Source organism: Primulina huaijiensis, chromosome 5 (assembly GCF_012295235.1).
Source record: "Primulina huaijiensis isolate GDHJ02 chromosome 5, ASM1229523v2, whole genome shotgun sequence".
NCBI lineage: Eukaryota > Viridiplantae > Streptophyta > Magnoliopsida > Lamiales > Gesneriaceae > Primulina > Primulina huaijiensis.
Genome location: NC_133310.1, coordinates 19586946 through 19602478, shown reverse-complemented (window position 1 = coordinate 19602478; position 15533 = coordinate 19586946). Strand labels below are relative to the sequence as shown.

General features: G+C 34.7%; 2 protein-coding genes across 6 annotated transcripts; both read right to left on the bottom strand.

Annotated features, from left to right (window-relative positions):
- Nucleotides 1-9534: 9534 nt before the first annotated feature.
- On the bottom strand, nt 9535-11521 carry LOC140976878 (cyanidin 3-O-galactoside 2''-O-xylosyltransferase FGGT1-like). Its single transcript, XM_073441272.1, has one exon. The coding sequence runs from the start codon at nt 11036-11038 to the stop codon at nt 9680-9682; it is 1359 nt and encodes a 452-aa protein (XP_073297373.1). The 5' UTR covers nt 11039-11521; the 3' UTR covers nt 9535-9679.
- A 213-nt stretch (nt 11522-11734) lies between these two features.
- LOC140976877 (transcription factor VOZ1-like) lies at nt 11735-15147 on the bottom strand. 5 transcript variants are annotated; one of them, XM_073441266.1, is made up of 5 exons: nt 15032-15147; nt 14179-14454; nt 13645-13788; nt 12729-13254; nt 11735-12632 (listed from the first exon to the last, which is right to left on the bottom strand). In XM_073441266.1, the coding sequence occupies exons 2-5, from the start codon at nt 14407-14409 to the stop codon at nt 12079-12081; spliced, it is 1455 nt and encodes a 484-aa protein (XP_073297367.1). In that variant the 5' UTR covers nt 14410-14454; nt 15032-15147; the 3' UTR covers nt 11735-12078. The 5 variants fall into 5 exon arrangements, with proteins under 5 accessions (XP_073297367.1, XP_073297370.1, XP_073297371.1 ...); XM_073441269.1 differs by having other exon boundaries at nt 14179-14451; nt 15032-15141; XM_073441270.1 differs by having other exon boundaries at nt 14179-14451; nt 14914-15082.
- Nucleotides 15148-15533: the final 386 nt, after the last annotated feature.

The following is a 15533-nucleotide window of genomic DNA, read 5'->3' as shown; positions in this document are numbered from 1 at the left end:
TCATTGGGAGGTTTAGAATAAACGTAACCAAATTTTGGGTGAACCACTACAAATATTGATGTTCATCATATTCAATTGGTGATATTACTTGTGATGTTCCATCACAATATTATCTCAAGTATTCTCTGTTATCCGTATTAAATTGTACGTGAATCTTGAAATATTATTCTTAAACCCAAACTTACAAAAAAAATGCTGCATAAACACTTTGGTTAATGAAAAGTTAAAAAATCTGCAAATACTTGCTAATTATCTAAACATATCTAATATCAATCAAAATTATACTGATGCCAATATTCGACATCGATAATACCAAAAGACCTCTCTGTTAGAATTTTTCTCAGAAATTCATGTTTTGCACGTATATAAACATGATATATAATATGCGGAAGCGGATCAAGAATTACCTCCGGCCATTGAAAATTTGTTGAAGATTTCTGATTTCTTTTCAATTGAAGCCTTCTAAACACTTCAACCCTCCTGTAGATGATGTATTTTCTGTATGAGATTGTGTGTTTAGGGACCTCAATATCTTCGGTATTTATAGGCACACTCATACCATCACCGAGTGTTTTGGGAGCTCGAGATTCAAACCAAATTTGTATACGTATCTCAATGTTCAAAATATGAGGCTGCCGTGTACAAATTTTTTCAACAATTGTTGGCAATGGCCATCGTCATGCTCAACACGTTTATTTTACGGGTCACAATTACTTACATTCTCTCACTTGACTCGTATATCTCATTTATCATAGTAGAAAACAAAATACATGAATCATGGCGATAGGTCATCTTAAAACGAATATTATCTTCCATGTATTACAATGCATTATGTCTCTCAAATCTGTATAACTTAATGAATAAACCCAATGTTTATTCGAGGTCCAACTTTATTTATATTTCTCAAATCAATGAATGTGTACACAACAAATATGAGAAAATATCACATCATAGTTTCATTAAATTTGTTCTTACAACAAAATTACATAAAAGAACCAAGTCTCATTCTTTCTGTATGATCCTTAAATTTCAATGGTGGCATGCCCTTAGTCAAAGGATCCGCAATCATCAATTCAGTGCTAATGTGCTCGATAAGTAACTTCTTATCTTTAAAACTTTCTCGTATGGCTAAATACTTAATGTCGATGTGTTTGCTTCGACTACCACTTTTGTTATTTTTAGCCATAAAAACAGCAGCTGAATTGTCACAATATATTCTTAATGGCCTAGATATAGAATCCATAATTCTAAGCCCTGAAATGAAACTCTTCAACCATACACCATGTGAGGTTGCCTCAAAACAAGATACGAATTCAGCTTCCATAGTGGAAGTAGCAGTCAATGTCTGCTTTGCACTTCTCCAAGATACAGCTCCACCAACTAACATGAAAATATATCCTGAAGTGGATTTTCTTGAATCAATGCAGCCAGCGTAGTCTGAATCAGAGTAGCCAATTACTTCCAAATTCTCAGTTCGTCTGAACATAAGCATATAATCTTTGGTCCCTTGAAGGTACCTCATTACTTTCTTTGCAGCTTTCCAGTGATCTAAACCTGGATTACTCTAATATCTTCCCAACATCCCAACAACAAATGCAATGTCAGGTCTAGTGCAAACCTGAGCATACATCAAGCTTCCGACAGCAGAAGGATAAAGAATGTTTTTCATTTGTTCCCGCTCTAGATCATTCTTTGGGCATTGACTCAAATTGAATTTATCGCCTTTCACAATGGGAGCTATACTTGGTGAACAATCTTTCATCCGATATCTCTCTAAAACTTTGTTTATATAGGTTTCTTGAGACAGATATATAATACCTCGAATTCTTTCTCTATGTATCTTAATGCCAATGACATAAGATGCATCACCCATATCCTTCATATCAAAATTTTTAGAGAGAAATTGTTTCACCTCATATAACAAACCCTTATCATTGGTTGCAAGTAATATATCATCCACATATAGAATAAGGAAACAAATCTTGCTCCCACTGACCTTCTGGTATATACATTGATCCATGAGGTTCTCAACGAATCCAAATGAAGAGATAACATCATGAAATTTTAAATACAATTGACGGGAAGCTTGTTTCAATCCATATATAGATTTGTTAAGCTTACAAACCAATTGCTCACTATTACTAGAGAAGAATCCTTCAGGTTGTTTCATATAAACTTCTTCCTCTAGTTCTCCATTGAGAAAAGCTGTTTTCACATCCATTTGTTGCAAATCTAAGTCAAAATGTGCAACTAATGCTAGAATGATACGGAGAGAATCTTTCTTAGATACAGGAGAAAAAGTCTCCTTATAATCGATTCCTTCCTGCTGAGTGAATCCTTTAGCAACGAGTCTTGCTTTATACCTTTCAATGTTGCCTAATGAATCTTTTTTTTGTTTTGAAGACCCATTTACATCCAATGGCTTTTACACCATCAGGAAACTGAACAAGATCCCAGACTCCATTAACTGCCATAGAATTCATCTCTTCTTTCATAGCATTAAACCATAGTTTTGACTCATTACAACTCATGGCTTGTGAAAACGTTTCAGGATCATTTTCGACTCCGATGTTAAAGTCCGATTCTTGTAAATACACAAAATAATCACTAAAAATAGCTGATCTTCTTATTCTAGTAGAGCTCCTTAGGTTGTTTGGTTGATCAACAATTTCTTGTTGTTCTTCATTAACAACTTGATATACTGGATTTTCATCAGTGCTTTGTGGAACATCAGTAATCGGTTGCCTAACACCCATTCGGTCTTGAAGGGTGTGAATAACGACCAATCTGTCATTTGAATAAGAGGGTTGTGTATTAATGTGATCATTCTCAAAGACTATGTCATGATCACTCCCACTAATCAAGTCATTTTCAAGAAATTTTGCATTTCTTGATTCTACAATTCTAGTGTTGTGAGATGGAATAGAATCTGTACCCTTTGGATTTTTCGACATACCCAATGAAATATCCACTTATAGTTCTTGGGTCCAGTTTCTTTGCATGTGGGTTGTACACTCTTATTTCAGAAGGACAACCCTAAATGCGTATATGTTGCAAACTCGGTTTCCAACCTTTAAATAACTCAAATGGCGTCTTTGGGACAGCCTTAGTTGGAACTCGATTTAATATATACACAGCTGTCTTAAGAGCTTCAGTCCACAAGGATTTAGGAAGTTTAGAGCTACTAAACATGCTCCTTACCATGTCCAATAATGTTCGATTTCTCCTCTCAGCTACTCCATTTTGGTCCGGAGAACCAGGCATAGTATATTGGGCAACAATCCCATGTTCTTGGAGAAATTTCGCAAACGGACCAGGTGCCTGTCCATTCTCAATGTATCTACCGTAATATTCTCCACCTCTATCTGTTCTCACAATCTTAATATGTTTTCCACATTGCTTCTCCACTTCAGCCTTAAAAATCTTAAAGGCTTCTAGTGCTTCGTTTTTGTTATGAAGCATGTAGATATACATGTATCGTGAATAATCATCAATGAAAGAGATGAAGTATTTCGGACTTTGAATGTCCATATCTGGACAACAAATATCTGAATGTATGATTTCTAATATTTCTGTCCTCCTCTTGGCACCCTTTTTAGACTTATTGGTCTGCTTTCCCTTTATGCAGTCCACACATGTCTCAAAATCAGTAAAATCTAAAGTACTGAGTACTCCATCATTTACTAATCTTTTAATTCTCTCTATGGAGATGTGTCCCAATCTCCTGTGCCACAATATAGAGGAATCTTCATTTATAACACATCTTTTGATACCTCCTTGAACATGCATAGTGGTGTTATTATTTTGTAAAGAAATAGAGAAAAGACCATCAACCATTGTACCATTTCCAATAACATTTGATTTATAAAACAAATTTATTGTTTTATCCAAAAACTGAAATGAATAACCAAGGGGTACAAGTTTTGAAACTGAAATTAAATTCCTAGAAAAACTAGGAACATAAAATGTCTTTTCCAATTTTAAAATAAAACCACTATCCAATATAAGGCAGCAAGTCCCAATAGCCTCCACATGCGAAGACATCTTGTTTCCTGAATAGATGCTCCGCTCATTTTCTATTGGCTTCCTTAGGTTTTGCATACCCTGCAAGGTATTTGTAACATGGATTGTAGAACCAGAATCGATCCACCATGTGTTATAAATTATATCAACCATATTAGATTCATAACAGACAAATGAAGTAGGAATACCTTTCTTTTCAAGCGTCCTTAAATTTATTGCAATCCTTCTTCATGTGTCCCGTCTTTTTACAGAAGAAACACTTGGATTCTTTCTTAATGTCAGGTTGGGGTGGTATTATTCCTTTCCCTTTTCCTTTGACTTTGGCTTGCTTCTTATACTTTCCTTGTATAGTCATAAATATATTATCACTCGTTTCCATCAACAACCTTCCTTCCTCTTGAACACACATGGTCATTAATTTATTAATTGACCATTTATCCTTATGTGTGTTGTAGGAAATTTTGAAGGGTCCATATTGCTGTGGAAGAGTGCATAAAATATAGTGCAAAAGAAAAGTTTCAGACATTTCCACTTCTAGTGTCTTTAGCCGAGCCGCTATGTCCTGCATTTTCATTATGTGCTCTCGCACACCTCTCACACTGGTGAGCCTTAATGAAGAGAATTCCATAATTATGGTACTTGCAAGTGCCTTATCTGAAGACTGAAATTGTTCATCAATAGCCTTCAACAATTCTCTGACATTATTATGCTGATCGACAGAACCACGCATACCAGCAAAAATTTTGGTCTTTATGAACATTACACAGAGTCGATTAGATCGCTCCCATTTTTCATAAAGATCAACATCATCAGGAATGCTGTTTTCAGTAATAGCAGATGGTTCGTCTTTTCGTATAGCATAATCAATATCCATCCACCCCAATTGAAGAAGAATTCTTTCTTTCCATATTTTATAATTATCGCCCTTTAGTTCGGGAATGTCACATTTCACATCAGAAAAACTCGCAGGTTGCATAACTGCACAAAATATCATATGCTTAAAATTTTGAGACAATATCATGTTTTACCAATGTAATTCATGTTTTAAAAATCTAATGACATAAAATTTGCCTGTGGGCTAAAATTTTAATTCAATAAGATTTTTCTGTAACTTTATGATAAAACTATCGAAATGAATTTTCCTTAATTCCTGTGGGTAAATTAAGAAAAATATATTTTGATATTTTAACCTAATTAGTTATATAAATATAATAAAAATCCCTGTGGGGAAAAATTTATTATGTCTATATAATTAATTACAATTGATGTCCATTATGTGATCCAAATCCACTTAATGCATAATTTTTCATAATTAAGGATGTTGTGGCTATTCCTCAATTATTTAAAATTATACGGTTCACCGTACAAAATTTTGGCTTTACTTAATGCTTTATATAATAAGTATTTCGCAATCAACACTTTCCAAGAGTGCTCCCAGGAAAGATAGATAGGGCTAAGGCCCTTTAAATACCTAACTCATAGACAGAGCAACATTCCTCAGGGAGACCAGTGGCTAGTCAAGGCAGTTGAAACCGATCTATGAAGAACTCCCTTAGATCATGTTTTGTTACGTCACATTATAATTATTATTTAACTTAATTATCCACATTTATGTGAATCTTTATAAGCCAAAACTTTTCATTTAATATCTTCACTAGTAGAATTTCTGGCTTTTACTTCGCCACTCGTTACTTCGGCGATTATTAATCATGAAGTAGTATATATCAATCAACTTCGATAATAACACCAGCGAAGTAAAACATTATTTTTTTACTTCACAATTTAAAAAACACGGGCTTCACTTCTAATTTTTTTATAATCTTTTACTTCGAAACAGTAGTTTTGATGAAGTGAAAAGTTAAAAAAAATTTTAAATTTATATTTAGTGAAGTAAAAAATGAACCATAATTTTAATTAATTTTCTTTAAATGATGAAGTAATAAAATACAAATTAACTTGCCATATTAAAATTGTGTCGAAGTTAAAGAAAGAATTTACTTCACCACAACTCAATAATTGTGAAGTCGTTCTCTATTAAATACTTCACTACAATACAAAAAAATGAAGTCTTTTAAATTTATTACTTCGTCATTAAAAGTAAATTGTGAAGTAACAAAATTTACAAACAAAAAAAGATGTAAACCGTCGCTAATTAGCGACGGTTTTTTTTAACCGTCGCTATTAGCGACGATTTACAAATCCGTTGCCAAATAAATCGGCGACGGTTGTATAAACCGTCGCTAATTAGCAACGGTTATTTTCTACTGTCGCAATTAGCGACGGTTTAAATAGTACGTCGCTAAATAAATTGGCGACGGTTTTATGAACTGTCGCTAATTAGCAACAGTTTTTTTATAACCGTCGCAATTAAACAGCCTGTCGCTAAATAAATCGGCGACAGTTGTAAAACCCGTCGCTAATTAGCGACATATTTATTAACCTTATAAATACCCCACCTTGGAGGCTTATTCTCCACACCACTTCATTTCTACCTCCATTTTTCTCAGACGGTTTTAATTTCGATTTAGATTATATTTTTTAGCTTTAATTTTAAATTTATGATTATGAAGTTAATTTTGTTAGCTTATTTTATCGCAAATTTAAATTGTTTTATAAAATATTTACAAATTTAAAATATGATATTTAGATGTGTTAGGATATTATTTAAAAATATGTAGGAATAATTATAAAATTCTAAAAATAATTTTTTTTAAAAAAAATAATTTAATTAGCGACGGTTTTATTATCATCGTCGCTAACTAGCTATAGGTATATAAATACGGTCGCTAATTAGCGACAATTTTGTTATAAAAGGTCGCTAATTAACGACAGTGTTATGAGTAAACGTCGCTAATTAGCGACAAGTTCTGAAGCTACCGTCGCTAGTTAGCGACGGTATTTCATATAACTGTCGCTAATTAGCGACGGTTACTCAAAAAACCGTCGCTACTTAGCGACAGTTTATCTTTCCAAAACCGTCGCTAAGTGGAAACCGTCGCTAATTTAGTTCTATAACACCAAGTCATTCATATCAATTACTTCACAAAAATACAAAACCCATGAAGTTATACAACACATTTACTTCGTCATTCTATATAAACTATGCAGTTATATATAAGCTATTACTTCTGTACTTTACGAAATCGATGATGTAGAAGACATTGTTTTACTTCGTCAACGGTCTAATTCCAGCCAAAGACTTCGCTAATTTCTTGGATACGACTTCGGTGATAATGCGAAGTAAAATTGTACCCTATTACTTCACGTGCGTCTACTTCGGCAATTATCTACCTATTAATACTTCATTTAATATGCGAAGTAAATCAAGGAAATTCTACTAGTGCTTTATATTCACATTTTTACTTAATATGAACAAATACGTTCCCCATCAGTTTTTCTCTTCAATCAGAGTAGTGATAAAGTGAGGATCACATTTTGGTGAAAATGTGGGCTTCTCAGCAGTTTTTCTCTTTTATCAGAGTAATGATAAAGTGGGGATTATTTGTTCATTTGTGAATATCTGAAATAAAATTTTTTATTTTATAATATTATATTCACATAATTTGCATTTCATAATTTCAAGAATAAATGCAAGCATAATATTAAATTTGCATGTACACATCAAATAATTATTCATAATATTTGACATTTTATCTAACATGCAAAAAATAATTTCTAAACATGTATTAGAAATTGCTTCGAATTTGGAATTATTTTAATGCATACAAATTATTTAACCAAATGCTATATGTATATATCGCATTATACATATAACTTAATAACACATTAATTATAATTTATTTTTTAAAAAATAATAATAATAAATTAATGCATTAAATTTGTGGGTCAAATTTTAGATGCAACTGGACACATTTTACGTGATTGAGTTTCTGTCTCAATAAATGAGATCTAATTGTGTCTGAATTCATGCATTTCAACCGATGAATTCAATTGCAGGAATAGGAATTAACTTCGAAGTCTTCTTTCTTCTCCAACTTCACCGAAAACATCTTGCTCTCAAAAACTTCTTACAAATTTCAAGACTTCAACCGAGTTCAAATTCCGATTAAGAAAAAATTCTCCGAAGAAATTTCAGGTAAATTTCTTATGATTTATGGTATACATATTTCCAATTTTTCGTAAACTAAAGTTCATAAATCAATTTATTAAAGTTCAAGCTATATTTGAAAACAAATTTTCAAGGAAGAGGTATCACTGCTCTGATACCAAATGTTAGAATTTTTCTCAGAAATTCATGTTTTGCACGTATATAAACATGATATATAATATGCGGAAGCGGATCAAGAATTACCTCCGGCCATTGAAAATTTGTTGAAGATTTCTGATTTTTTTTCAATTGAAGCCTTCTAAACACTTCAACACTCCTGTAGATGGTGTATTTTCTGTATGAGATTGTTTGTTTAGGGACCTCAATACCTTCGGTATTTATAGGCACACTCATACCATCACCAAGTGTTTTGGGAGCTCGAGATTCAAACCAAATTTGTATACGTATCTCAATGTTCAAAATTTGAGGCTGCCGTGTACAAATTTTTTCAACAATTGTTGGCAATGGCCGTCGTCATGTTCAACACGTTTATTTTACGGGTCACAATTACTTACACTCTCAACTTCTCAATAAATGGATCCATATAAGAATTTTTAATCTCCTCTTCACCCAAAAATAAATCCCTACATTTTGCGTGGTTGACTCGTGTTTCATTTCCAATTTCATTGCCATTATCCATCGAAAATGTAAAAAGTCTGAGAAATGGTGCATTAGGATAGCCAGTTTGGGGTGTGTGTGTGTATAGCTGTTTCTCTAGAAGTTAAATTGGTCCATTTCATTATAAGATGTGATTATCTTGTATTGGAAAAGAAGATAAAATTTGAAAAGATTCGCATGGGCGAAAATGGATTTGATATGGTGATCAAAACATTTCCGAAATGGAAGCTGAAATATTGTAGGACTGTTGCAGGTTTGATCAAATTCACAAAATACGTTCGAGGGGAAGAATTGGTGAGAAATCAAATCATTTTAAAACAAATCAACTTTGAATTTATAGCACATCATTTGTACAAATAATTAACATATGGTTTGAATTGGTAAAAAAATTAGGTTTGATTATGTATACAATGCTGTATATATTTTTTTGTTTTCTTTCTCAAAGTTTACCAATAAATACGTATTCTGTATTCTTCACACCAAAATACAAAATAATCTCATCTAGAATCACAGTTGTAGAAGTGAAATAAATGATTTATTGTGAGATTTATTAAGGAGTGTTTATCCTCAGAATGAATAGGATTAGTGTACATAAAGTGAGTGCTAAAATCATAGTGTTCAGAAAGTGAGTGCTAAAATCATAGTGTTCTAAGTGAAATATTTTGTATTCTCAATTCTGTTGTCTTATTTGTTATTAATAAATAAATGATCTCATTGAAAGGTTCGATGATATCCCAACAGGTTTTAGTTATTAAATTGTGATACTTGAAATATAACCAAAATATAGGCATTATTCTTCAACCCAAACTTACAAAAAATGTTGCATAAACACTTTGGTTAATGAAAAGTTAAGAAATCTGCAAATCCTTGCTGATGATCTAAACATATCTAATATCGATCAAGTTTATATTGATACCAATATTCGATCGATTATTCCAAAAGACCTCTCAACTTCTCAACAAATTGATCCATATAAGAATTTTCAAGCCCCTCTTCCCCCAACAAGAAATCCCTCCATTTTGTATGGTTGGCTCGTATTTCATTTCCAATTTCACTGTCATTATCCATCGCCAATCTTATAGCCTTCGCCACACCATCTTTTGTGAACAAACCACTTTCATCTCCTTTCTCAACCTCCACACCAACTCTTAAATATGCAGCCATAAATCTTGCATTCATGATTTGGTCTCCCATCTGCGGGATCAGCACCAGTTGGCACTCGCTGACCATGGCTTCAGATAAAGAACCCGACCCGCAATGCCTAACGAAGCATCCAACAGAAGGGTGTGTTAGAATCATTTGTTGCTGCACCCAACCTCCATGAACGGCCCCTATTTTCTCTGTTCTTTCTTGAAAGCCTTCTGGTAAAGCCTCTTGTATTCTATCTGCTCCAATGGGTGGTTTTAGTGCAGCAAAAAATGGATATCCTGAGAGCTCGATCCCCAATATCAGTTCTTGAAATTGATCCATTTTCAATCTTGCTTCGCTCCCAAGTGCACAGAAGATCACTGTTTTTGGCTTGAATTGGTCCAACCATTTTGCACATTTTTCGTCTAGAGCGGAAGATGGTGGCTTCGGCAAAACCGGGCCGGCTAGAAAAACAGGTTTCTTGAATTTTTTTTCAAGAAAATCACAATACTTACCTTCCATTTCGCTGCAGGATTTGAATCCAATGGCGTCGCACTCTTCAACTGACTTGATCATACGTTGAACATAAGTCATCCCGCTGGAAAATTCTTTCATATTGTTGATGGTACTCACAACACGAGCTTCGTGTGTGTAAATCTTGATCCCTGTTGTAGGAAAACCAAGTGGAGGATCCATCAAAGCTTCTACCGTAGGTTCATCTCGAAACAGATACGCAACAGCCAGAGGGCTAATGGTGCAATAGTGGACGGATTTCATCCCTAACCTGCGGGTTAAATCCGGCAGCCAATGGGTAAAATCGAAGAACACGAAATGGGGCTTGAGTTCCTGGAGAAGAGATTCAATGGCTGATTCTGTAAGATCCATGGCATGACGAAGAAGTGAATACAGAGGAAAAGGGACTTCTGAGCTGGTTTCAGTCCCATGGGGCAGGCCTTCAACGTGAGGCACGGTTACATGTATGAAACTTATGGAATCCGGGTAAAGATTGAATTTTTCTAATCTTGACTGTGTTTTCTCTGGCAGGATGAAGAAAATTTTGTGGCCTTTCTCTGCAAATTTGTTTGAGATGTGAAGGAATGAGGTGAGATGCCCCATTGCGAACCATGGATACATGACAAGTCTTAGGCTGTTTTCACCCATAATAAGGTTTCAAGAAAATCTGCAAAAAAAAATCCTTGTGAAATTGATGCTCTCTACTTGAGAGTATTTTCTTGAATTACTGAGAAAATTTTATATTTCACACAAATGATATTCTAAATCCAGCAATGATTTTTGTTCGAGTTGTGCTGAAATTACCCTTGAATCGTTCAACTGCCGTTGAAGAGATCAAACTTAGTTAATTCGTTTGTGCATCTGAAAAAAGGGTCAATGACATTTGAAATTAGGGGAGTACCCATAAAATCGGGGTAAGATGGATCGAGTGGAGGATTTAATGTATTTTAGGACGAGATAAATATGGATGGGTAAAAACAACCCATGCAATGCAACAATGTGTTAGAACTTGATCTGTATATTCTTTTCAAAGCAACAGGTGAAAATTAGTTTCCAGTATGGGTAGATGGCAAAACATGCATGACTATTAACAAATTCATGAGGTTTGGATGTAATCATAATAATTGAATGCCCGAATTTGAAAAACCTTGTGAAAGTTGCTAGCAAATTTTGAGATAACCCTCGAGTCTTTGTTTTGATTACAGTAAAATGGAACGGAACATTAATGGGAAGTGAAAAGGATTGAGAATCTTGGCAAGTTATATTGTCTCATGTATACCTAGACTGATGAATGGTGATCTTGACCAATAAATTTTAAATAAAGACTTAAAATAAAAGCATATGAAAAGTAATTGATTTTACATGATAATTACTTGTCATTTAAAAATTTCAAAATATACACAAAAATACATTGCCAAAAGAAGAGGAACTTGGACAAATTATCCATACAATTGGCACCAAAAGTGCAAATGTACAAAGTCGAGAAATGATGCATTAGAATAGCCAGTTTGGTATATATATATATAGCTGTTTCTCTAGAAGTTAAATTGGTCCAAGTCATCTATAAGTTGTAATTAGATGATGACAAAACCCATGACGACAAGTAAATAAAGACTTCACCACTTGCTCGACAACCGGGTGAAATGAAGGGAAGTGTCCCTTATTCATGTTGCATTCAAATAACTCGATCATGTCAAGTAGTACCCGTTCATATTGTCAACAAGATAATCGCATGGTGAACCTTTTGAATAATCAAGTACTTCAACTGGGCTTGACAATTGGTTTGATGCAGAATAAATGCTTCCAGTTCCATCCTTCACACAGGCTTTTCCCCTCCCCTTAACCATGCGCTGCTTTTCATTAGGAAATTCAGCAGTCAGCCTACCCATTTGCATTTGCAGATCAGCAACAGAATCATTACTTAGCTTCCCCTTGGGACTTTTCTTTCCGTCCACACGCTTAACTTCCAATCTGTATAATGCGCATGAAACATACTTGTTAATTTCGTATTCATAGAGGTGCCACTCGAAATTTTCCATTGGTTGTGGGTCCATATAGTAGGATCTCTTCAAACCTCCAAATTCATTCATCACTTGTTTCCTTGACTCGTGCCAGCCCCTTCCATTGTAGTCTGGCAAAGATCGTTGCTTTCTATTACCAGTTTCAAAAGCTCTACGTGGCTTATCAAAAAATAGCCACTCTCTGATCGTTTCACCGTCCAAAACGATAAGATCAAAGAGTTCTGGTTTACATAGAAGGTGGATCAGTAAATCTCAAATAAACATGGACGTGAAAATTTAATCTTTGTTCAGGAAGATGTCAAGACCAGACAACTAACCAGGGGCATTCCAAGGAGATTTTGCAGTGGCAGCACCCTCGCATTCAGGAATGCCTACGTCTTTTCCTTGAGCCTTTGTACCGAGAGCTGCAAAAAGTAAGTTATCCTTTAAACCAATACCTCCAGGTCGTACGACCGGTGGCCTTCCAAGGTAGCCTTCATCAGGTGCAAGCCCAGCATGATAAGCACTGCAATAGTCATCAGACTTTTGGCACCAGTCTGACCCTTGAGCTGGTCTGGGACAATCCCAAAGGGCGCATTTTGGCCCTAAAAAGGCAGAAGGGGGAGGGCATATAGTTTGTTGATAGCCAGAAATATGAGGCATGCCATCCTCCCCTATGAAACAGTGGCCATTAAACCCAGGGAAATAATGGTGCTCAAGCTCTGGATGGAAATCAAATGCTTGGAAATCGGCCAAATTCATATTATTATGCATTCCAATCTGGTTAACTCCAATCCCAGAGCTTTTGCACTGATCAACGAACTGAAGGGCTTGTTCTTGAGGACCACTGGATACATTAAAGCCCTGCCACAAACCAAATAACAAAACATACAGATAATAACCATTCAGTGATAACTAGAAATAAGTCTCATCTAAAAGGCATGAATAAAATTGAGAGTGAAATGCCTAAATAAAATTCAATAACAAAAGAGACAAAAATCATAAAACTCCCAGAAAACATATTCCAAACTACACAATGCTGTTAGTCAATGGCAGAAATGACATAGATTTCACGGCTGGTGAAAAATGCATTGTTTGACCTCACAAAGCATGATGCCGAGGAAGGAGATTCAGTGATTCAAAGCTTCAAACCCCAATTGAATGCAAACCACAAAAAAAATTATACACCACCTCCATTAAAGTGTAATCAAACATATCCAGCTAACAGAAAAAATTTGCAAAGAAAATGCCAACCTCTTGAGTAGTAGATTCCTCCACAACCTTTTGTGCCTCTGGATCTGGCTTTGGTACAGCCAATGCACTTGTTGCGTCATCTTCCTCCTCACCAATCTGCAGCAGCCTACAAATCTCAGATGAAAACGAGCCAAGACTACCACCCTGTGCAACAATTATCATACACTGAAAAACTCAGGCCCAGTTACTTCAACCATAAATGCACACACCAAATCGTTAGCTTGCACAAAAAAATCAGGTTACAAAATAAAATACCAGCTAAAACTGTAAGTTGAGATAATAAGGCGAAGGATGAATTGCATAAACAATCGTCCATTATTCAAGGACTTCCAATACCCTTGTGAATTATAATGAGTAATACCCTAGATTCTAAATATGGATGGAAACACAATCTCATACTAAATTGCAATGGACAATATTATAGTTAAACTACAATTTTTCATTGGCTTATTAACGAATATCTCGTGTCATTAGTGGAAACGTGTAAAATTTCAGCATAAAAAAGTAGAGATATTCTAGCGGTGAAACTATTACTTGTTGCAGTGAAGAAGCTGGGGATGGTTCATTGAGCTCAGCCTTCCATTCACGAAGCATCTGATGAACTTGCTCTTCTAGCAAGTTAACATCAATAGTGCGGCTATCCTTCCTAGCAGATTGAAGATCACTAAACATGCCTTGCAGATCATCCACGCGATTCTTTGCCCTGTCCTTGAAGAGATGGTGCGATGCAGACTTGCAAGCACCGTTCTTTAAACCCTTCCTCATCCAAGAAAATAGCAGCAAATATTACCCAGTACTCGCAAGAAGCTGCTGAAAACATAAAGCAAGCAATGTTCAAACAATTACACAGAGCCATATTGGGAAGGAAAGCTCATAAACACACAGGAAACCGAAGAGCGGAATTTTCTCCAATTATTAAAAGAGAACATATCAAATAGAGATAACTTTTGCTGAACGATAGCAAGTAACTAATGAAAAACAACATCCATGTCATAACTTGCAATCAAATCATGGGATTTGTTTTACACCGAAATGTTTTCCAATATCTTCAGGATCGGCAAAATTTGAAGAAACACAATCACATACCAAAATTCCAAACCTCAAAACACCAAAATAATTATTGTAACAAATGAATTGAGCTCACAAACCCTAATTCGGAGCAACAACAAAGTGTTCGTCCAAATTTAGCGAACAAGCAGAGAAAACACACATGGCATACATAACGAGCAAAAGAAATTCACGAGTTCAAACAAAAAAAAAACGCCTCACGAAATCAGAAGTAAATCCCCGCAAATCCTTCAAAACCAAAATCCTTTTTTTTTTCTGAAATCCCAGCAAACCCTTTAAAAAGCGAAAGGAAAGGCGAAAAAGGTCAGTCAAGAAGGACCTGTAAAAAAGTGAGGCTGGAGAGGGAGTGGAAAGGATACCCGCAGTACTTGTTGGGGCAAGCATGGTCGGTCGGTGGGCAATTCTTATGGGATCGATCTTCAACTTTTTCAAAGTTTTTGGAAATTTATTCAATTTGATTTGGGAAAAAAACTTTTATATAAATTTATAATTTGATATAATCTCATTTATGAAAAGTATTATTTTATAAGTTAATAATATAAATTTTTTATTTTATATATAGATCGAATAAATTCGTTTGTATATATAGATCAATGAGATTGTCTTGAACAACTCGAAAAAATAGCTTATAATTTGATTAAATGTAAATTTCTTATGAGACGGTATCACATATCTATATTCGAAAGATGAACTTGGTCTATATATAGAACGAAAAATAATACTTTTTCATTGATCCAATAGGAGATCCGTCTCACAAAATTGATAAGTGAGACAATCTAATAAGAGTTTTTTATTTTTCATTGATCTGACAGGAGATCTGT